The sequence below is a fragment of the Colias eurytheme genome, chromosome 30, assembly GCF_061535395.1.
Source record: "Colias eurytheme isolate Ceu_HAF_F1 chromosome 30, ilColEury1 Martin Lab GWU primary, whole genome shotgun sequence".
In the NCBI taxonomy this organism is placed as follows: domain Eukaryota; kingdom Metazoa; phylum Arthropoda; class Insecta; order Lepidoptera; family Pieridae; genus Colias; species Colias eurytheme.
Window position 1 is genome coordinate 2,521,285 of NC_143009.1, and position 25,712 is coordinate 2,546,996.

The 25,712-nt window shown below is 34.6% G+C and overlaps 1 protein-coding gene across 1 annotated transcript in view; it reads right to left on the reverse strand.

The window, feature by feature from the left end:
* Positions 1-1,044: 1,044 nt before the first annotated feature.
* The window catches only part of LOC149895727 (lysosome membrane protein 2-like), a 40,817-nt gene continuing 16,149 nt past the window's right edge, over positions 1,045-25,712 (reverse strand). The window contains exons 2-12 of the mRNA XM_090118640.1: positions 23,586-23,816; positions 17,155-17,268; positions 13,236-13,380; positions 11,723-11,864; positions 8,000-8,200; positions 7,463-7,582; positions 5,857-5,980; positions 4,904-5,047; positions 2,972-3,087; positions 1,777-1,908; positions 1,045-1,423 (exon numbers count right to left, since the gene is read on the reverse strand). Coding sequence (XP_089974766.1) covers positions 1,193-1,423; positions 1,777-1,908; positions 2,972-3,087; positions 4,904-5,047; positions 5,857-5,980; positions 7,463-7,582; positions 8,000-8,200; positions 11,723-11,864; positions 13,236-13,380; positions 17,155-17,268; positions 23,586-23,816 — 1,700 coding nt within the window. The 3' untranslated portion in view covers positions 1,045-1,192. The remainder of the gene's footprint in view (positions 1,424-1,776; positions 1,909-2,971; positions 3,088-4,903; positions 5,048-5,856; positions 5,981-7,462; positions 7,583-7,999; positions 8,201-11,722; positions 11,865-13,235; positions 13,381-17,154; positions 17,269-23,585; positions 23,817-25,712) is intronic.

Here is a 25,712-nt window from a genome sequence, read left to right on the forward strand (position 1 = left end):
AAGCATAACTACAAGTGTAGACATAGAGACAGAGAAAGCGACTTTATTTTATACTATGTATTAGAAGCGTGAGCACGAAAACTATAATCATAGCAGAGAATATGAAAAGCGTGCCGTGCGTAAAATGAACTAATTTATAAATTAGTTACTACTAGTGGTCCGCCCCGGCTTCGCCCGTGGTACATATTTCACAATAAAAGGTAGCCTATGTTCTTTCTCGGGTATAAAAATATCTCCATACCAAATTTCTTGCAAATTGGTTCAGTAGTTTAGGCGTGATTGAGTAACAGATAGACAGACAGAGTTACTTTCGCATTAATATTATTAGTATGGATTATAGAATTCTGGTCAATTCATTGAACCTAATCAAACTATAATATTATGTAACGTATTACTTATACAAAACAGTGAATACAAAAACTAAAAAAATGCACTTAACCAGTACCCTTATTTCATCCCAGATTCCCAGAACAACATTCTTCAGTCTTATTTAAAAAAAATCCCCATTATTTTAAAAGCAATATACAGTGAAACCTGGTTAAGTGAGACATCAAGGGACCTGCAATTTCGTTTCACTTATAGAGGTATTCCACTTACCCAGTGTCTCAGATATACAGGTATAAATAAATATCTGTCTCATTTACAGAGGGTTCCATTATTAGAGGTGAGAATACAGGTTATTTCAGTTATACAGGTGCGATCATTAAATAAAATAATTTGTGGGTAAAATAAGAATGAGGAAACAAACAATGTTATCTCTATGGTTATCTCAGTTACAGAGGTTTATGCATATAAAATTTACTCGCTGACTCAGTTATAGAGGTAACTATGATGATAAATCGGAAGAACAAATCCCAGATATAGAGGTTTAGCTCGTCCCACTAACAGAGGTAATTCCGTGCCAAAGTGTTGGGACCTCAGCATGAGTTCCAGTTATGGAGGTTTCTCACTTATCCAGGTCCCACTTAACCAAGTTTCACTGTATATATACCTAGTTTTTTTTGTACGAACAAAAATAATTTAGTCACATTTTGACAGATAATAATTATTTTAAGTTTGGTAGCTGTCAAAGAATTCGTTGGCGCGAAATATGTACATCGCATTTTTTGACAGCTACCTTCTATCTTTAACTTCTAAATTAAATTTAGTTCGTATTTAAAAATTATTTTATTTACGGTTATTTTCAATAATGTTAACTAGGCACTTTAATAAATGTTTCTGTTTCAAATGATAGTATTTTATTATTTGTCAATCTGTCGATTTTACGGTTAAATAAATCTCTTTTAGCACGATAAATTTGTTTTATTATTAAACAAAATCCTACTAATAGTGTGGTACAAATAAAAACCGTTGATAACGGTGGTAGGATTACGACCATGAAGTAAATTGTGTTCTTTATGATTGGTGGTAGCCCTTCTTGACTCTGAAAAAAAATAATTTGATTATGTAGGAATTTATTTGTGAAAAGTTGCAATTTTTTTGCTATTTGTTAAAATGATAATGTTTTTCAAATATTGTATCCTTCTGAATATATTTCTTGTAAAATAAGATCACAAGCATTTTCAAAAGCAACAATGAAAATTTGATATTACTAGTAGTTAGGTACAGTCGAGTTTCAGTTTTTTTTAAACCTTTTTTTAGAAAAGGAGGTTCTATGCTCGTCTGTGTGATGATTGTAAGCTTTTGTAAGACTATATTTTCGGCAATTGTCAAACGATTTAATTGAAAAAAATACTCTTTCTTATTATTTTAATTATTTTACTATTTTCTACTTACATATTCAATCCATCCAACAGGTATAACAAGGTTTGAGAAGCGATCATACGGTTTCATATTGAAGTCGGACAAATTTGAAACTTTCATGTTACACTGCATTCGAGCGACAGCCCTGAATGGTGTTCCACTTAACTGAAAGGGATATTATAATTATTAAAGGATTTTTAATTTTAATTTGTAATATTATGAGTTATGAGTTACTAGCTTTCCGCCCGCGGCTTCGCCCACTTTGTCTAAAACATAATAAATTATATACTAAAACCTTCCTCTTGAATCACTCTATCTATTAAAAAAAACCGCATCAAAATCCGTTGCGTAGTTTTAAAGATTTAAGCATACATAGGGACATAGGGACAGAGAAAGCGACTTTGTTTTATACTATTTAGTGATTAATGATGACTGATGACCTCTATTCTAATTTCTTAAATCGAATATTAATATTCATAAACCTTTTATAATAGCCTGTCTTAAAAGGATAAAGTAAGTAGTCTATATCTTTTCAAATTTAATCGAAATCGGTTCACTTGTTCAGGTGTGAAAGATATAGTATTACTAGATGTTTGCGCAATATTTTTTGTGAGTTTCCCAATTCATAGTATAATTTAGGGATGTAACGATACCGATACCGATACAGATATATCGGCCGATATAATCGGCAAGCTGATATATCGGTATCGCCGATTATAAAACAACCGATACCGATATCAAACAATTCAAAAAACCACGCCCAATGAACGATGCGGGAGGTCGCCCGCGCCTGCCACTTTGTTTTCTGAAAAAACTCTACCAATAGTAAACTTTTATTAGGTACTGATTGTATGTGTATAACTTAAAGTTTAACTGACTTTGTAAAATAATAATACTAAAATAAATGGTTTTCTTTTTTTTTTTGATTTGGCAAAGAATACGATTTACAGTAGAGTCTCTGTTAAATGTTGGTAACTTCTATGCATAATTCACTATTTATTTTTCTACCAAGCCATCGATATCGGTATCGGTATCGGTATCGCCGATATTTTATTACAAATATCGGTATCGGTATCGTATCGGCAAAATCATGTATCGTTACATCCCTTGTATAATTCTAATCTAAGCCGTCTAGATATAACAAACGGTTTTTTTAAATAAAGGGTGTAACTAACGTTATCTTCCTTTTAAATAGGTATAACAATAGATTTATTAATTAAATACATACCGGTTCAACAACAACAAATGAATTATGTTTCTCTCTATCTGGCTCCAGGCCGGTCACATATTCTTCTGGTTTAGTGCTCGTGTAGAAATGTGGATATGACGCTACTAAGGGCAAACCTGAGAAACATTATTATTATGAACATAGTTATTAGTTACTATAAATTAAATATCTATATATATGTAAAGAAAGTCGTGTTAGTTACTCCACTTATAACTCAAGAACGGCTGAACCGATTTAGCTGAAAATTGGCAGGGAGGTAGTTTAGAGCCAGGACGAGGACATAACATACTAAATATGTACCACGGGCGAAGCCGGGGCGGACCACTAGTAACTTATAAATTAAATTAAACACTAATTATATTGAAAATGAAAAAATATTTATTTCAGCAAAAAAAAATAACAATACAATTTAACAATATTAGAATTTTCTGTAGTTTACACATTATAAGTATTAACTATCTTATATTATCAAATAGTGGTCCGCCCCGGCTTCACCCGTGGTACATATTTCGCAATAAAAGGTAGCCTATGTCCTTTCTCGAGTATCAAAATATCTCCATACCAAATTTCATGCAAATTGGTTCAGTAGTTTAGGCGTGATTGAGTAACAGACAGACAGACAGAGTTACTTTCGCATTTATAATATTAGTATGGATTATCATTATCGTCATAGTCACCATAGTCATTTTTATCATTGTCATAGTCACTATCGTCATCGTTATCATCGTCATGATCACTATCGTCATCGTGAACGTTACCATAGTCATCGTCATCATTCAAAAGAGAATACAAATAACTTTTCAAGTATTGTATTTTAGTGTTGAAAATACCCAAGTGACCCGTATATTCTTTTGAGTAGTAAATATCGATTTTTACGGTTTCTCTGAAGTTATTATAGGTTAAAAATATCTTTGTGGATGTATTTACTCGAATGCTTCAGGAGGTGTCAGGTGGGTAATGTTTTTCATTTATATTACTTAAGTACTAGCTGTTCCCGGCGGTTTCGCCCGCATTGCTCCGCTCCTGTTGGTCTTAGCGTGATGATAATATATAGCCTTCCTAGCCTTCCTCGATAAATGGGCTATCTAACACCGAAATAATTTTTCCAATCGGACCAGTTGCAGTAGTTCCCGAGATTAGCGCGTTCAAACAAACAAACAAACTCTTCAGCTTTATAATATTATAATAGATTATAGATAAAACAAATCTATATGGGACTCGTGATGCAGTTTTCAAATAAAACAAATCATCAAAATCAGTTCACTCTATTGAAAGTTCTGATAGTTCAGGATCCATCGCCCATTTTTGCAAGTGATTACTATCAAGCTAATTTTCTGTGAGTAGCTTTATTTTGATGAGACGCCCAATAATTTCCTGTACGAAACTCTCGATTGTGGTAGCTAAGAGAGGTAACAAGAATAAAAAATTTTGATTTGATGGTTCTCAAATATTTATTACGCAATTTGTAGGACAATATGTCTGATGAATTATATAAATATTAACTAAGTGAAAACAAAAAAAAAAATCAGCTGGCTAGTAATCATTTATGATGACCTCGTATCGATACACATTGGAAAGAGGGGATTCTTTGATCAAACCATAGATTTTGTAGGACAAATATTTTTTCGAATAATTTAGATAATTATCTTGAGATTGAACAAAAAAAAAGAATTCAGTTAGTACTAAATATTTGAGAACCATCAAATTAAAAAATTGTATCCTTGTTACCTCTGTTAGCTACCACAATCGAGAGTTTCGTATAGGAAATTATTGGGCGTCTCATCAAAATAAAGCTACTCACAGAAAATTAGCTTGATAGTAATCACTTGCAAAAATGGGCGATGGATCCTGTACTATGAGGAAACAAATCTAGAAAAAGCAAACTAATTAAAAAGTCGGTTGAGAAAGCAAATAAAAAATACATATATTTACCATCATAACATTTAGAAGTGTCACTCAGTCCGTCTGGTAGAGAAGGTTCCATATCATAACAGTCCGTATCGTTTTTGATGCGATCGAATGCTTTTTCTGATAAATTATAACGATATGCTGGTACATCGTCTATGGTTAGTTCCTCTAAAAGTAAAAATAATTATTATAGTTGTTATAATAATTTTGAAAATCTAAAGCAACACATATTATAAAGAAAAACGTTTAAATTAAAAACTAATTGATCGATTTCCAAAAATTATTCTTTCAACAAAAGAAAGTTTTCTGTAAAAAAATCGTTTGAGTTTATGGGTAGGTAGGTATATTACATTTTTACTGCTTATTCGTGGCTTTATCATGTATAAGTTAAGTTAATATTAAAATAATTATAACAGGATAAAATCTCTACGGTGAATATAAATTAATTTGAAAATTTTGTCCATTTGTCATTTTCCTGTTCGCCATTAACGCATGAACGAAAACAACTTTTCTTAGAACTTTTAAACACATTCTTACCAGAAAAAAAAATTAAACACAGTCTAACTTTAAACCAGGGATCTGTCACTTTAATAATTGTCTATGTGAAATACGAAAAAAACAGATTAAAGAGAACCCGCGCTGTAAGACAGATATTGTTTTAGTATTATTTCCTTTGTATCCCTAATCCAAGAAGCTTATATCTAATACACTGGAGATTTCAGTATGAATATTAACTTGTAACAAGAAAATATGACATGGAATGACGCCTGTATGTTTTTTTATCCCTTTCACACCTAACATGGCTTTTTTATCCTTTTCACACCTAACTTGGCTAGTTAGGTGTGAAAGGGATAAAAAAACATACAGGCGTCATTCCATGTCATATTTTCTTGTTACAAGTTAATGTTCATACTGAAATCTCCAGTGTATTAGATATAAGCTTCTTGTCCTAGTCCCATATATATAACAATACTTACGATCAAAATACAAAGGCATAGTTCGACAAATAGTTTTCCTCAAATAGTATAGAACATCATCTTTTTTCAAATGTTGGTGATAGAGGACGCCCTCTGTTGATCCGGTCAGGCGCTCATTACAAGTCTACAAAATATATAAAATACTAGCATTACTAATATTATAAAGCTGAAAAATTTCTCGGGAATTACTGGTCCGATTTGAAAAATTATTTCGGTGTAATAATAGGCAATTGCTATGTAATATCATCACGCTAAGACCAACAGGATCGGAGCACTGCGGGTAAAACCGCGGAGCACAGCTAGTAAATAAATAAAAAATTGGCAGTAAACAAACGTGTCAGAAGTGAAACTTCTTTGGCAAGGTTCAAAGATACCAAAATCGTCGCCTTACTCCATGACGTGACGGTATTGCCATGACACCTTAAAATTTTACTCTGAACGCGCTAAAGTTAGTACTAAAGTTTCGCTTCAACAGTAGAAAATTGACGTAGGTAGTATAAAAAACTACTCACAATCGTCTCTTAAAAGGTCGTCAAAAAATGTCCGAGTGGCGTTGTATAAAACGTTCATTGAAATTAACACCTTATTACGTTGCAATAATGTTCAAAGTCTATTGTATCGCTAACTAAAAACTCTGTCTTATAAATAGATAGGCATAGTTTTGCTTCGGACAATTTTTGAACGTGATTGTAAGTGTAGTTGTTGCAGGTCAATTTAGAAAAAATACGTGTGGCACTCGGGGACTGCCGCGGTAAAGCTATTGCATGCTATGCCTTCAAGCCACACCTCCGCGCCCGTTGGAGTGGGGAGCGTAAGGTTTTTTCGTTACGGAATTTCTCGATTCGGCTCAAAGCCCGCGATAGAAGCTATGCAATAGCTTAAAATGTTTGCTTTGTTAAAGGTATGTTGATTGTTTGATAATTCTTTACCAAAATAACAAATGTTACGTAAATAGTAGTTATTAGCAATATTAGATAATTTTATTATGTAAAATTTAGCAAATTTCAAAATTAAAAATAAAAGCGTGATGATTATTATCTTCAAATACATATATTGCATATTTCTAAATTACTATTTAACTTTTAAAAATATTTTTTTTGTGATCAATTTCTATGTCACAGGGAGATGAGAATATCAGAGATTTCACGAAATTCCTAGGAATTCCACTAAAACACGATAGATGTCGAAAATTCATGATTATTACGACTTTTTAACACGCTTTTATTAGCTTCATTTGTATGTTTGTATGTAACCGACAATTTTGGACGCGATTTTGACCCACTTTAAACAGACAGATTTCATTCAAACTTTGTAGGAACACTTATCAAGGATCGGTGACAATATATTATAAAATTTTGTGAGTTTTTCTCATTAAAGGCTAATAATAAAGCGTGTTTTTTAGTTTTATTTTAACTATATTTATAAATAAAAATGTTAATAAATTTATAAATCCATAATCGATACATGGTGCTATATTAAAAACGTGACATGTATGATAATTAGTATATTATTATTAGTCTGTGATAATATTTACTGTTAATTTCTTTGAACCAGCGAGCGAAGCCACGGCGAAAAATTAGTTTATTTTAATTCAAGAATAACATACCTCTATATCGTAGCCTTTTAACTGTTCCCTTCCTCCATATTTATCTATTTTAAAGAAGTTTTCGTGACCCCATTCAGGGCCTATTTTAACTGTCACATTATCCACGAAGTCTTTGTATATCTGATGAAATAAATATTAATAAAGTAAATTTGCAAAGTTATTAATAAAAATTATATCTCATGAAATGTGGCCGGAAAACAATAAATGGATGAAAAATTGGTTTTAATTCCTAAAAATACTGTTTTATTCAGCATTTTAGCTACAACTCATTCTGTAGCAGTTCAAAATTCTAATTAAACTTCCATTTTACTATCATTCATTAAAAATTAATTATTATATTGTAAATTGTTATAATTTCTCAATTAATTGTATCCAAAATTATTTTACAATAGGTACAATAATATTTGTCTGTAAAAGGTTTTTGTTACATTTGGTACGTTATTTTGCAATGAAATCAAGCTAATATCAACATACAATAAAAAGTTATTCAGTTCAAGCTTTTACAAAATCGAGAAATGCCAAAATAAAAAAACTTACACTATGCAACATGCCCATATTAGTAGTAGGCACCATGTGAGGCGCTAAATTCTTCGTTGTCTCCAAAATACCTTCTCTATAGTCCCATAAGTATTGATATACACTTCTTTTGACGAACCATTGTGAATTATGTGTATTTACTAATATGTAGAAACCCGTACGCACGAGATAGTTTGCGTCGTGGAGACGGGATGCTATACCCTGAAAGAAACAAATACTTAATTAAATAAAAAACTGTCTGTGCCGAGCACACGTATCAGAAGTGAAACTTCTTTGGCAAGATTCAGAGATACCGAAATCGTCGCCTTACTCCATGTCGTGACGGTATTGCCCGGACGCGACCTTGAAATTTAACTCTCAACGCGCCTAGAAGTTTCATTTCAAAAACATTACATATTACTTACGTAACTATACATAACTATGTACTATATCTTAATCTTTAATGTGCATGCAAAACAAAAGTAGAGTTCATGCCAGAATTTAAAATTTCGAAAGTGAAAGATATATTTTAGAATTTCTCTTTTTGTGCTGATTCTATATTTTTTACTCTTTCACGAAAAAAAAATAATGGACGGATTTGGATGAAACTGCAGTTACATAATATGGGCTTCTCAACCTACGTAGAGTGCAACTACGCGTAATAACAGGGACCCTCACAGGGCACGGCCCCTTTAACAAACATCTCTTTAATCTAGGGATCACAGACAGTCCGCTATGCAGAGCATGCATGGCGACCGAGGAAACGGCAGCCCACGTCATCATGGAATGTAAGGGGGTTGCGGAGTACAGGGCTAGACACCTGGGGTCTCCTGGGTCCCTCCCCGAAGCCTTTGGCAGCCCTCACAAGCTGCTTGGCTTCATGGAGGAGCTCGGGTGGTTTCAGTTTTAGCTGGTTTCCCCCACCTCCCTCTCTCATGCAAAATAGGCGCAAAGACGTCGAGTTGCGGAGAAATGCCCGTATTATTATTTTATTATATTATTATTACATAATATGGGTAATAACCTCTTTTAATTCTTGGACATTACGGAGATCATATATCCAACCCATCCACTCAGACATAATATGAGAATTTAGGCACATTGAAATATTAAGACTTAACAGCATTCATGAAAGAAAAACTACGATACAATACACAAGAATACGTTATAATTATAACTAACTAGTGGTCCGCCCCGGCTTCGCCCGTGGTACATATTTCGCAATAAAAGGTAGCCTATGTTCTTTTTTTGGGCCTAAAGATTGTCTGTGCCAAATTTCATCAAAATCGGTCCAGTAGTTTATGCGTGAAAACCATACATACACAAACCTTTCCTCTTTATAATATTATAGTATAGATAGATACTATTGTATTTTATTTATATTATGATTATGATAACACGGCTAGACATAATAAACACAGATAAGTATTTTTGTTTACAAAATAAACATATACATATATAGGAAACGATAGAAGTAGAAGAATAATCAGTAAAAACAAATAATCAGTATTTTCGAAAGAAAAAATACAATTCGTAATATTCTATTTAGTTGGGTGTTTTAAATAAATAGGTAAAAAAAATATAATGTTGAATTTCAGACAAACCGCTTAAGATATATTGAAGTAGGTCCTAATTCACAAATCAGACCCTAATTCAGACAAACAGACAATAACTATTTATACAATCTAATGATGGTAAATTAGGTGGTTAATTGCTGAACAGCATTATAATAAATACATACATATATTTGTTGTAAATAATTCAGGCAGTTTATTTAAGAGCCTAGAGTCTAGACTATTCATGAAATGTCTGATTTAGCCAGTTGCCTGCGACATATACGTTGTTATTTGTTAAGTGTAGCGTATTTATAAAATTACGGTTTTAGCTATGAGAAGAGTACTTATATGAACAAGTGTAGTGTATTAATTATTATAAATACTGTTTTATCTATGACAAGTGAATGGTCAAAGCTCTGCGGTCAATAAACGTACTTATTTATTAAATTCAATGCAACAACGCCGAAATAAATAATAATAAACACATTTGAAACTGTTAAGCCATTACGAAATCAAAACACATTAGGAAGGTTAAGGTTTCCGTTAAATAAATAAGGATCCACAATTATTATAATTCTTATTTCTTACTGCAGTAATTTTGCTAAGTACCAATAATATAAAAATATGCCAAGTGCGAGTCGGACGCGTGTTGCTCAGGGTTCCGTAGATATAAGCTAAAGCGTAACTGCAACAAATCGGTCACCCGTCCAATTTATGATCGTGTCAACCGTTGCTTAAACTCGATTTTGTATTTATACATATTTTTTGTTAAGCGCAATACACACTGAGCCCGCCGGGCCGCCGACAAAGCCCGGCGACACAACCCGGCGGCCTGTATGAAAAGAATCATGTCGGCAACATGCGCCCGCGCGTGTTGCCCGCCGACATGTTGGCGGCTTGGGTACGCCTGCGCTCAGTTGCCCGACGACGCTCGACCTGTAGTTGACTGTCAAATAAATTTCTCATCTCAAGCCGCCGACATGTCACCGACTAAATTTTCCGGCTTGTAATAAGTGAAGCCGCCAACTAGCCCGCCGACAAAAAGTTGCCGACATATGTCGGCGGCCCGGCGGGCTCAATGTGTATTGCGCTTTATAGCAGCAACAGAAATATAATTTCTGCAAATTTCAGTAACTATCACGGTTCATAAGATACAGCCTGATGACAGACGACCGACAGAGAGACAGCGAAATCTCACTAAGAGTTCTAACAGACGAACGGCAAGTTGTGAACAGGAGAGGCTACTTCAGCCGTCGCCACCTGTCGACGTCAGTTGTCAACGCGTCGACGGCAGCAGTCAAAACGTCGACGGCTGCCATCGACAAGTAACAACGCTTGCAGTTTGCGTTGACGGCAAACTGCAAGCGTTTGACGTTTGACGGCAGCCGTTGCCTGCTGGCTGAAATAGCCTCTCCCGTTCTCAACTTGCCGTTCGTCTGTTAGAACGCTAAAGGGTCCGTTTTGCCCTTGTATACGGAACCCTAAAAACGTTTAATAATTACGTAAAAACACAATCTTTCACCTTGACATCGTAATTTTGACAGATTATTAAAATAATTCTTGCATAGAATTCAATATTCATGAGGTTGTGTTGTGAAAGGACGTGAACTTGAAAGTTTTAGTATTATTTTTATGGGAAAGTGATAAAATATTATTTTAATACAAATATATAATAATTGTTAAACTTCAAGTTCGCAAGAACATTATTAAAAACAACTTGTAGGTAGGTTCATTCCTATACTAACAAGATTTTAAGAAAACAACGGTAATAATTTACAAACAAATTGCTTTTATTTAAATATGATATGAAAGGCATATGAAGGTATGCTTATTGCTTAGGTTTAACTTTTAATACTTATATAAACGTATTTTTATTTGTTCATCTGTATCTATAACACATATGACTAAAGCTTTGTATCCACTTGAGCATGCTCAGGCGAATGCGGCTCATTTAGCCGAGCCGCTCAAGTTGAGAAGCCTGAGCACGCTCGGCCCGAGCAAATCCGAGCGTATTGCCTGTATACTAAAACGTTCCTCTTGAATGATTGGATCACTTTATTTATTAAAAAAATCGCATCAAAATCCGTTGCATAGTTTTAAAGATTTAAGCATATAATGGGACATAGTGACAGAGAAAGTGACTTTGTTTTATACTATGTAGTGATAATATTATAATTTTTATACATACCAACAAAGCCAAGTTAGGAACAATAATTGTTGTGTTCATATTGATGGTGTTTTCGTCTGGAAGATAGATCAAAAATCTCCTCGCTTCGTATGTCATGGTTCCGTTTTCGTTAAAACGTATTTTGGAATGTAATAATTTTTCTCTGAAATAAATAAGATGATATAAGCACAGATAATATCAACAGATAATATATACAGGGTGTCCCACTATTGATATACTAAGCGCAAAGTAAGACTTCGCGCTTAGTATATCAATACTGAATTCTCTATGAAAAATAGCTCACGTGCTGGTGGCACAGCTGGGCGGGTTGCTTGTTATGGGTGTAGGTACACATAAGTGCATCTGGAATTTTATAAGTATTTTTTACGTACTCATCGTATGCAAATTTATAACCTCCTTTGAGCTGAGTATACCAACAGTGGGACACTCTGTATACTTGTCTTAAGTCTAGTATTTTGGGAAAAATATATTTATGTAGGGTTAGTTATACTTAAAGGTACATAAATAGTAACACAACAAGCGCAATAATTCTTGAGATATCCACAGACAAACAAAAACTTTACGTAACATTAATCTATTTTTATTCATTATTTATTTATTATATACGAAAAGGCGGCCTTATTGCTGAAAGGCAATATCTTCCAGGCAACCCTACATTATAGCTAGCTGCACCCGCATTGCTCCGCTCGTATTGGTATTTAATGTGATGTTATAAAACTAGCCTACCTCAATAATTAGGCAATATAATACTGAAATAATCAAATCGGACAAGTACTTCCTGAGATCAGCGCGTTCAAGCATACATACAAACTCTTCTGCTTAGTATTGATGAGTTACTTAACAATGCAATAATTATTGAAACGAGAAAATTTTTGGAAATAGTTTCGGAAACTCTCAATTTAAATAACGCGTATAATAAAACCATTAATTAAATCAGAACACTGATAAGAAAGTTTTAAATAAAGATATTTGGAAATGTAACGGTCGTAAAATGTGTCGTTAAGTATGTCGTAATTAAAAAAAGATTAAGCAATATTCAAATACACATATATATATTATACATATAGATATATGTAAATATAATCTAATCTTGTAAAATAATTTAGAGGAAAACAATGCGTTTTATATTATAACTAGCTGCTCCGCGCGGTTTCACCCCCGTGGCTCCACTCCTGTAGGAATTATAGGACATTGTCACGTCACAAATAAAATATTAAAGTGAAACTTTTATTACATCGTCTCAAACTTTTTGGTCTGTGTAGCGCATGTCGCGTGTATCGCGGCTGCCGAGTAGGTATACCTACTCGGCAGCCGACCGTCACGCGACATGCGCTACACAAAGCAGTGTTCGGAACCGTTCGAACAGTTTCACTTTTACGTTTGTATACGTAGTATATTATTATTAGTCTGTGCTTTTACCGTGGTTTCATAAAACCACACAACATTTTTTTTTCTTTCACATACTTATCTAAAAATATAAACTAAACAAAAAATATTAACAGACGATACTTACAAATACGTAATTGGTCCTATTTCTTTTACATTGATTTTTTCATCCAGACCCGCCAGAAATCGATCATGGTTCGTTATATTGAAAACGTACACCCTCATACGCACTTGGTCTGGTGGATCAGACCACCACTCGTACGGCGGGAGACCTGTCAGAACATAAACAGATTAAAAAGTGTGTATAAGAAAATACAGATTATCACCATCCATACAGCTTCCATACTAATATTATAAATGCGAAAGTAACTCTGTCTGTCTGTCTGTTACTCAATCACGCCTAAACTACTGAACCAATTTTACCCGAGAAAGGACATAGGCTACTTTTTATCCCGGGAAAAGGACGCAACCCCGGAAATCCCACGGGAACGAGAACTATGCGGGTTTTTCTTTGACTGCGCGGGCGAAGCCGCGGGCGGAAACCTAGTCTGTTATATTTTTAAGAAAACATTACCATTAAGAAAAGAAAAAATACTCAAATTTTTTTTTTTTATTAAAACAAGATCTCAAACGATGCTGACAATGATGATAATTGATAAATAAATAAATATTTCAGCACAATTTTCACACACGGCACGATCTGATCCCATATACTAAGCTTTCGCTTGTGTTATGGAAACCAGATGGCTGATAAACATACGTATATAATTTTAAATAAATACTTATATAGATAATTAACATCCAGACACAGAGCAAACATCTACGTTCATCGCACAAATATTTGCCCTGGGTGGGAATCGAACCCACGACCGCTGGCTTGGAAGGCATGATCGAGTAGACTTTACAACTGCTAATTAAATCTGGATAATTTTAAGAACAGCAAAGAAATATTAAGTAGGTATAAAAAATAGGTTAGTCAGTCGAATTGAAAATCTCCTACCATTTTGAAGTGGGTTAAAATATGTAATAAAAAAAACTTTTTTTTGAAGACACATTAAAATAATTTGGAAAATCCAAATAGTCCATTGAATAAAAAGTTCTAGAGTGCGTGAGTTAGTAACGTAAGATGTTTTTTCGGAAACATGTCAAGAGTCCCTAGGTAATAAACATACTAAAACCCCGGGACACTAGGAGGAGCCCCGGAGTGGGGGGAGGGGGGAAATGGGACCATTTTATCATTTTTCGCTTAAATCTCAAAAACGTTACATGTTAGAGAAAAACTTTCAAGGAAAAGTTGAAAGGCCATAAAATTATCTACAAGTTGTGCCTAAATCATTTTTTCCTATATCCTACCGTTTCTGAGTTATACGCAGTAAAAAATGATTTTCGCTCAAACAATTTCCACATACTACACATCAATCGATCAAAAAATATTTCTTTCTTCCAAAAAACTCAAATGTGCAACTTGTGACCAGTACTGATAGATTGCTCTTAATTAGATCTATAATTGGTAAAATAAACACATTCCTCCATGGAAGCCTTTGGGAGGAATCGATTGTTAAAATATTATATTAAGATAGTTTGAGTTACTGAACTTGATCTTTTTATTTTTTTCTTCCAAAAAACTCAAAAGTGCAACTTGTGACCGGTACTAATAGATTGCTCTTAATTAGGTCTATAATTGGTAAAATAAACACATTCCTCCATGGAAGCCTTTAGGAGGAATCGATTGTCAAAATATTATATTAGGGCAGTTTGAGTTACTGAACTTGAACTTTTTATTTTTTTCTTCCAAAAAACTCAAAAATGCAACTTGTGACCATTACAGATAGATTGCTCATAATTAGGTCTATCATTGATAAAAATACTAGATTCCACCACGGAGGCGTTTCCGGGGAATTGAATTTTATTAGGGTAGTTACGATACTTGAACTTTTTATTTTTTTTCTTCCAAAAAACTCAAAAGTGCAACTTGTGACCAGTACCGATAGATTGCTCATAATTAGGTCTATCATTGATAAAAAAAACCAGATTCCACGATGGAGGCGTTTACGGGGAATTGAATTTTATTAGTGTAGTTAGTTAAAAAGTTCAAGTATCGTAACTACCCTAATAAAATTCAATACCTCCTAAACGCCTCCATGGTGGAATCTGGTTTTTTTATCAATGATAGACCTAATTATGAGCAATCTATCGGTGTCGGTCACAAGTTGCACTTTTGAGATTTTTCGAAGAAAAAAAATAAAAAGTTCAAGTATCGTAACTACCCTAATAAAATTCAATTCCCCGTAAACGCCTCCGTGGTGGAATCTAGTATTTTTATCAATGATAGACCTAATTATGAGCAATTTATCTGTACCGGTCACAAGTTGCACTTTTGAGTTTTTTGGAAGAAAAAAATAAAAAGATCAAGTTCAGTAACTCAAACTACCCTAATATAATATTTTGACAATCGATTCCTCCTAAAGGCTTCCATGGAGGAATGTGTTTATTTTACCAATTATAGACCTAATTATGAGCAATCTATCAGTACCGGTCACAAGTTGCACATTTGAGTTTTTTGGAAGAAAGAAATATTTTTTGATCGATTGATGTATAGTATGGGGAAATTGTTTGAGCCAAAATCATTTTTTACTGCGTATAACTCAGAAACGGTAGGATATAGGAAAAAATGATTTAGGTACAACTTATAGATAATTTTATGGCCTTTCAACTTTTCCTTGAAAGTTTTTCTCTAACATGTACCGTTTTTGAGATTTAAGCGAAAAATGAAAAAATGGACCCATTTCCCCCCTCCCCCCACTCCGGGGCTCCTCCTAGTGTCCCGGGGTTTTAGTATGTTTATTACCTAGGGACTCTTGACATGTTTCCGAAGAAACATCTTACGTTACTAACTCACGCACTCTAGACCCCCCTTGGAGGGACTCATTCAATGGACTAAAAAGTGCACGCCTCATTATTTTTTTTAATAAATATTTATTAATTATTATTTTTGTTTATTTAATAACAATTAAACCACATCGAATCAGACCCTGAAAAATGAAAGGGTTCTATTCCTGAGCATACTCAAGCGTAAGAGAAAAAAAAAGACTCGATTAGTAAAGTATTTCGGTCGCTATCGTGTTAACAAGAAAAAGGATCCGAACATACAGACACACGGACGTCCAAGACAGAACTTTTTTAAACTGTTTTTTAACTAGTTTAAATAACAAAAACCGGCCAAGTGCGAGTCGGGCTCGCGCACAAAGGGTTCCGTAGCAGCAAATATAATAAATTACAGTTAAATCAACCTATCTCAAAAACTATAAGAGATACTTTGATCAAACCAAAAATCGTTGAAAGAGTTAATTAGCATGCATCACCTCTATTTTTTTTAGAATTTTATACCCCGTAGTTATAAAAATAGAGGGGGGGGGACATACTTTTTACGACTTTGAGAGCTGATATCTCAAAAACCGTTCACTTTAAGAAAAATGTTTTTTAGAAAACTTTATATCATTTTAAAAGACCTTTCCATTGATACCCCACACGGGTATGTACATCGAAAAAAAAAATTTCATCCCTCAGTTACATGTATGGGGGGCCCCACCCCCAATTCTTTTTTTTACTATTTAGTGTCATATTTTTGTAGCGGTTCATACAACACATATTCCCATCAAATTTCATCACTGTAGTACTTATAGTTTCCGAGTAAATCGGCTGTGACAGACGGACAGACGGACAGACGGACAGACGGACATGACGAAACTATAAGGGTTCCGTTTTTGCCATTTTGGCTACGGAACCCTAAAAATGACATCAAAAATATCATGAACTTTAAAAATAGTGTTTTTTCTTAATATGTGTGTGTATGTATTATCTTACAAGTGCAATGTATGATACATAAAGACATTTTAAGTTTGAAAAATCAGATGTTTTGCGCGAAGTGACAGTAGTACCCACCTCAACGCTTCGCTTATGAGGCGTGCAAAATGAACCTAATACTTATAAAAAAGTTGCCATTGCTCATAATATCAATGAAAAATATAAAAAAAAAAACAACTTACCAGGTCTCATATTTAGTTTCTCCCATAGCATGATGTCGGTGGGATTAAAATAAATAAAACCACTAATTGACATTATCATCAGAATTACGCCCCATACTGATTGGCCCATGGAACCTGTAATAATAATAATATTATATGAATATAGTTTAAAATACATCTATAAATACATTAAAATAATAAATAACTAATAGCGTTTCATAATTTAGAAAAATAAAGTAGACTTGATTTCTAAACTAGCTGTGCCCCGCGGTTTTACCAGCATTGCTCCGCTCCTGTTGATCTTTGCGTGATGATATAATTGCCTTCCTTCCTTTTAGCCTTCCTCGATAAATGGTCACCGAAAGAATTCTATAAATGGGCTATCAAACACCGAAAGAAATTTTCAAATCGAACTCGTAGTTCCTGAGATTAGCGCGTTCAAACAAACAAACAAACTCTTCAGCTTTATAATATTAAGCGATTTTAGGTATCAAAATTTTGAACATTGTATGCAATTTCATCCAACTTGAAAGATAGGGGAAGAGATTTGCCAGTCAGTTCAATTCACGGCGTAAACTGTCTGGAAATAAGAGGTCATATTACGGCCCAAGTAAGGGCGCGGGCACACGATGCGTTGCGGCGCCGCACCGCAAAGATTTCACCGTGTCAGTGGGCACACGAGTGGTGCGGCGCCGTAACGTTGTTCTGTCGCAGCGGCGTCGTAGCAGCGTTGCACAGCGTGTCCTTCCTTGTGATGCAAAACAACTGAGCGGTGCTGCTCCGACGTCGCACCGCATTCACCCCTCCCCGCCTCGTCTTGGTGGTTACAAGTCCGGTGCTGCGCCGGAGCGCATCGTGTGACATGCCACAGATATTTCTATGTAAGACGACGCAGCGATACCGCTCCGGCGCCGCACCGCCGCGCCGCCGCAACGCATCGTGTGCCCCCGCTCTAACGTTATTTCAACGTTGTAATTATAATTTAAAAGGTAATGTTATACGTCACTATTCCCATGAAAATAAAGTCACAGATAGAAAGATTATTATTATAATAGTGAGAAATACATTCTTCTACACTAATCTAGGTACACTAATATCTACACTTCTACATCTACACTAATATTATAAAGAGGAAAACTTTGTTTGTTTGTTTGTTTGTTTGATTGTAATGAATAGGCTCATAAACTACTGGACCGATTCTAAAAATTCTTTCACCATTCGAAAGCTACATTATCCACGAGTAACATAGGCTAGGTTTTATCCCGGAAATCCCACGGGAACGGGAACTATGCGGGTTGTTCTTTGAAAACGCGGGCGAAGCCGCAGGCGGAAAGCTAGTGTTATTATAATAAGAGTTATCTTGTTTTAAAATATAAATTATAGTTTCCGTTACACAAAGAAACTTAATGAAAATATTATAGGTATACAGTTAGCTTGCCGCCCGCGGCTTCGCCCGCTTTGTCTAAAACATAATAAATTATATACCTACCTTCCTCTTGAATCACTCTATCAATTAAAAAAAAACCGGCCAAGTGCGAGTCGGGCTCGCGCACAAAGGGTTCCGTAGCAGCAAATATAATAAATTACAGTTAAATCAACCTATCTCAAAAACTATAAGAGATAATTTGATCAAACCAAAAATCGTTGAAAGAGTTAATTAGCATGCATCACCTCTATTTTTTTTAGAATTTTATACCCCGTAGTTATAAAAATAGAGGGGGGGGGACATACTTTTTACGACTTTGAGAGCTGATATCTCAAAAACCGTTCACTTTAAGAAAAATGTTTTTTAGAAAACTTTATATCATTTTAAAAGACCTTTCCATTGATACCCCACACGGGTATGTACATCGAAAAAAAAAATTTCATCCCTCAGTTACATGTATGGGGGGCCCCACCCCCAATTCTTTTTTTTACTATTTAGTGTCATATTTTTGTAGCGGTTCATACAACACATATTCCCATCAAATTTCATCACTGTAGTACTTATAGTTTCCGAGTAAATCGGCTGTGACAGACGGACAGACGGACAGACGGACAGACGGACATGACGAAACTATAAGGGTTCCGTTTTTGCCATTTTGGCTACGGAACCCTAAAAACCGCATCAAAATCCGATGCGTAGTTTTAAAGATTTAAGCATACATAGGGACATAGGGACAGAGAAAGCGACTTTGTTTTATACTATGTGGTGATGAAGAAACCTTTTCTTAAAAATTCTTATGTCTTAGAAGATATCAATTAGTTTCAATGTTGACATGTATATGTCGTGGCCATATCGTAGATTTGCTCATTTCATGAAATGGCCAATTTAGTTTGGCCAGATCGTTAAATTGTCAACGTTTCACGATTTGGTCATCCACATTTGGCCGGATCGTCGATCTGGCCAAACGTGGATGGCCATTTCACGAAATGCGACCATTTTTGTTTCTTTTTTAAAAAGCGATTCGCTTCTGGCACTCGCCGCCGGCCGCTGCCGCGGCACGCTCGCTTTGCTCGCTCGGCTCGTGCGTTGTTTATTACAGTCTAACCTAACCTAACCTAACTGTTTTCTATTGAAAAAACCATTCGCTTCTGGTATTCGCCGCGGCCGGCGCTACCGCGGCACTAACTTAAATGACAATAAACAAGTTCTTAAAATATTCTGAATTTTTTAATGTTTTATGGACTTTCTAAGATATTTTATACGATCTGGCCAAAATAATGTCGATGACCAAATCGTGAAACGTTGACGATTTAACGATCTGGCCAAACTATGTTGGCCATTTCATGAAATGAGCAAATCTACGATATGGCCACGACATATATATACAGGTATATGAATCTTCTTATCTTCTTTATATATAAAAATGAATAGCAAAATGTGTTGGTAAGCGCATAACTCGAGAACGGCTGAACCGATTTCGATAATTCTTTTTTTATTATATTCCTTGAAGTACGAGGATGGTTTTTATGTAGAGAAAACGTAAATATGTACCACGGGCGAAGCCGGGGCGGACCGCTAGTCTTCTTATATATAAAAATGAATCGCAAAATGTGTTGGTAAGCGCATAACTCGAGAACGGCTGAACCGATTTTGATAATTCTTTTTTTATTATATTCCTTGAAGTACGAGGATGGTTCTTATGTAGAGAAAACGTAAATATGTACCTCGGGCGAAGCCGGGGCGGACCGCTAGTATTATATATATACAGGTATATGAATATTTACAACTGTATGATAGGTAATAATAATTTAAATTATGCGTAAATCTTTTTTATGGAAAACTCTAACATAAATATATACAATATTACAATAACCTTTTATAGGCTTTTTATTAGGCTTGTAATTTGTACCTATGTCAATTATAAACAACTTTTTTCAGTTTTTCTCTGTAGATATAAAAATAATATATTTTTTATTCCACGATTCCCAAAGAATTACAATTATAGAGTCATATAGAGTCGTCGACTACTACGACTACTATTTAAATACATACTAATATTATAAATGCGAAAGTTTGTGAGGATGGATGTATGTGTATGTATGTATGTTTGTTACTCTTTTACACAAATACTAGTGAACCGATTACAATGAAATTTAGCACACATATAGAAGATAACTTGGATTAACACATATGATAAGGTTTATCCCGGAAATCCCACAGAAACGGAAACTATGTGGGTTTTTCTTTGAAAACGCGGGCGAAGCCGCGGGAGGAATGAATTGTACCTCTTAGTTGTACCTATTTGAATATTTCTTTTCTCACGATGGATGTATAAAATATATGGTCAGTCATTATTTCAATACAATTGGTTTTATTACAGATATTATGACAACAGTCACACCGCACACGTATTTCATAGGCATCGTGATGTTAGGTAATTAGGTCGAGAGATAGTTTTTAGAGGTAATAGATCAAACTAATAATATTATCAAAGCAAAAAAGTATGGATGGATGAACGTCTGGATGTTTGACGCATTAAAAATAAACTACCAAACCGATTTGGATGAAATTTGTTACAGAGATGGCTTGGACACATAGGATATATCCCGGAAATCCCACAGGAACGGGAACTATGCGGATTCTTGGAAAACGCGAGCAAATATTATAAACGCAAAAAAGATTGTAAGTATGGAATATGGATGGATGTTTGTTACTCTTTCATGTTAAAACTACTGGACGGATTTGAATGAAACTTTACAGGTATATAGGTTATAATATACCTAATAGAATAACACATCAACTATCGAAATACTCGACTTTACACGCGAGTTCGTCCGTGGGTAAAACGTAGTAAGAAGTAGTATGCCTCTATATATATCTGTTAATCGTCAGGTTCAGTAGATCATAGTATTTCCTAAAATCCATTAAAAGTAGGTAGGTTGTAAGTTTAGTAGTGTAATACTAGTACAGTATTATATTATCTGTGGTCATATTATGAGTTATGACCTCTTATTCTCAGTCAGTTTACGCCGTGAATTGAACTAACTAGCAAATACATATCTATAACACCATAATTAACCATGGCTGGTTATTGCGATCAAAATATGAATTTGCCAGTCAGTTCAATTCACGGCGTTATCTGACTGGAAAAGGAAATAAGAGGTGCTAATACGGCCCTGCCTGGCCCTGCCCCCCTAGTCAAGTGGCTTTCTGTTAGCGTAGCGTTCAATAGAATAGACTACGAATGTATGAGATTGACGTAGGCTGAAGATAAACGTTATCTACAGCCTACGTCAATCTCATACATTCGTAGTCTACTTTTGAACGCTACGCTAACAGAAAGCCACTTGACTAGGGGGGCTGGTAGTAGTTCTAATTCTAGTACTATGATAGGTATGTTGATAAATTAGGTCCATTAATATATTCAAATGACATGTCCCATCAGGTGTTTCCATACCTAATTAAAAACTAGGTTAGTGCATACAATCGATAGCCTTACTATTATGACGTCATAAGTACGTCATTTTGATATACATATTTGGTTCGATTCTGATGTTAATCTAAGCGCAACTTTCATGCTAAGTAATATAAAATGAATCACTATGTCTGTGCGTGAAAACTTTAATGAAATTTGGATTATTTTGACTTGGATATAGGATTACTATAAAAAAAACTAGAGAAAGCAAAAGATTTGAAGAAATATTCTTTAATAATGTTATAGACTGCTTAATTTGGATAAATTTTAGAATCTACCCTTGGGGCGTGGGCCATCAATTTATCAAAATGCAGTAAAGTCAATTCAACTTACATGAATGAGTCAAATTTCGTCTATCCTTATTAATTAATATATGCCATAATATAATATAACCTATAGCCTTCCTCGATAAATGGGCTATCTAACACCGAAAGAATTTTTCAAATCGGACCAGTAGTTACTGAGATTAGCGCGTTCAAAGAAACAAACACTTCAGCTAATTTTTTATACATTATTTTTTATCGTTCAATGACACTACTAAGCACGTGTTAATATTATAATTATTATTCAAATCTCGTAAGCAATTAATTCATAATTTCAATGTCATCATTGTTCATAAAGAAACAGTAAAACATTTAAATTTTATTGCACTAGCTTTCGTAACTCTATGCATTGAAAATAACGTTTGTTCGTGTTTGCAAGGCTTGTTTAAACATACTTACATACTAATATTATAAAGAGAAAAACTTTGTTTGTTTGTTTGATTGTAATAAATAGGCTCATAAACTACTGGACCGATTTTAAAAATACTTTCACCATTCGAAAGCTACATTATCCACGAGTAATATCTTAATACTATTATAAAGGCGAAAGTTTGTATGGATGTATGGATGTATGGATGTTTGTTACTCTTTCACGTAAAAACTGCTGAACCGATTACAATGAAATTTAGCACACATATAGAGGGTAACTTGGATTAACACATAGGATAGGTTTTATCCCGGAAATCCCACGGGAACGGGAACTATGCGGGTTTTCCTTTGAAAACGCGGGCGAAGCCGCGGGCGGAAATCTAGTAGGCTATATTATTATATCATCATGTATTAACAGGAGCGAAGCAATGCGGGTGAAACCGCGGGGCAGAGCTAGTAGTGCATAAAAACTAATAGAATGCATAAAAATTAATTACATTATACTGTTTTTAAGTAAGGCTCTTATTCATACAATTAATAGCAACTTTAGCACATCCGTTGGATCCTAATATTGTATCATGATAAAAACAAATCCTTAATTTTATTTCATCCAGAAATTCAGAAACGCCATTGTATGTAATATGTATATACATTTTTATGCAGTTTATATTCAGCTTACAACAAAAAAATACGTGTGGCACTCGAGGACTGCCGCGGTATAGCTAATGCATAGCATCGCATCGCTGTGCCGGTTGGAGTGGGGGGTGTTAGGTTTTTTCGTTACGGAATTTTTACATTCGATCGACGCGCTCAAAGTGTCAGATAAATTGCATAGCTTAATAAGAAAAATAAAACTTACTGCAACAAAACGCATTTCGCGCCTTCGAATCATTTGAATTATCGGTACATATCATAGAGCACTGCTTCCCTAGATCGCAGTCGTCTATGCAATTCTCATTCTTGTCTTTGGTCTTATGTAACAGACTATTTAGTGAATCTCTATTGCTGTCTGGCGGCGAATCTGTCTTGGCTGACGATGTGTCATCCAAGTTGACAGTTGGTATGTCATCTGCCATGTTGGATTTGGTTTCTGAAAAAGAAGAGAATTGTATTAAATTTCCACTTTTTACCTTTTTAGGGTTCAAATTCTCCAAAGTATAAATTAACAGTTACAACATATAAAAAACAGGTTTATACGGAACCCTCGGCGCGCGGGTCAAACTCGCACTTGGCCGGTTTTTATTCGTCATAATTTTCACGTCAAAATTAACGTTTAAAAAACTAATAACGCTATAATCTATAGTCTTTCATTCTCTATGCCTATTAGAACTAAGTTATTTCCACTTCGCTATAATTATATTTAATATTTATTATTATACAGTTATAGATAAAAAATATTGATAGACATGCGGCGTAGTTTTATTTCATTGACACACAAACATAACCGCAGACCTTGTGTATTTAAAGAAAAACATTACTTTGCAGTGATAATAAACTCATATTAACTTAATATACAGCTTTTTCAAGGATTTATATTTCTTAATCTTTTATGAATTCACAAATCAATCTTCTTCTATATATAAAAATGAATCCATATTACCCTTGGTCACGGCATCACGCGTGAACGGGTGGACCGATTTCGATAATTCTTTTTTTATAATATTCCTTGAAGTACGAGGATGATTCTTATGGAGAGAAAACGAAAACATGTACCACGGGCGAAGCCGGGGCGGACCGCTAGTTGTTGATAAAACTGATTTTTTTAATGTAATTTAAAACAGGGTCTTGAATATTAATGAAAATGATTAGAATCATAATATATGTACTACGCATTTAGAGAAATTATTATAAGGTTGAGTCATTGAGTAAAATCAAATAATTATCCGATAATAATAATTTGATAAACTTAACGTCAATTGTTTGAGTTTTTAGTGAACACATTTTTTTTATTTTACCAACAATTTACGAAAGAAGAAAGTAAGTTACTACCATATAACTACTATAACTATATTTCTTTTTTTCAGAAGAGCGTGAGCGATGAAGCTATGATTCTGTAATTCCGTAATTTTTATTTAAGTATATACCTAATAGTAGTTTGAGTTATTGGAATGGCTTGTTTCAAATTATTGTAAATACTGGAACCAACATCATATTATGAGGATGTGTAGCGAGGAATGTGTTTGTAAAGAACCAATCATATCGCTTCATTTAGTTTGAAGTTTGAAGCGTTTGAAGCGATGCTATTGGTTATTCACAAACACATTCCTCGCTACACATCCTGGCACATTATTGGTGAAAACGCAGCCTAACTGCATCAAACAATGCACCCGATATGTCATCAAATGACGTTTTACAAGATGACATTAGTTCCGAATTTCACCACGTGCCCAAGATATCCTTGTAGCGCTATTCCCAAACCAATCTATACTAATATTATAAAGCTGAAGAGTTTGTTTGTTTGTTTGAACGCGCTAATCTCGGGAACTACTGGTCCGATTTGAAAAATTCTTTCGGTGTTAGATAACCCATTTATCGAGGAAGGTTATAGGCTATATATCATCACGCTACGACCAACAGGGGTGGAGCCACGGAGGTGAAACCGCGCGGAGCAGCTAGTTAGTCATAAATCATAATGGATGTGATAATAGCTTCCTTTTTTGGAGGTTACTTCAATATTTATACAACCATAAGTCTCGGATTAAGCGTGACATCGTCAATGTCACGGCAACAATTATGTAGCCTTGATAGACTCATCTTAACCGTGTGAATAATAATAATAATTGTCCCTTTGTAGGCGACAGAAGTGGGTCATATTTTTTAGCTACGCTCGAAAGGACGTCGGAAGTTGTCGAGTTTTTAGGGTTCCGCACCTTAAAAGGTGAAACGGGACTTATTATTATCTATGCTACTAGTAGAGTATTATTTTATCTGTGCTAATAAATACTATGACTTCGCTATCCGTAGGTCTGTCTGTCTCTTCGTGCGT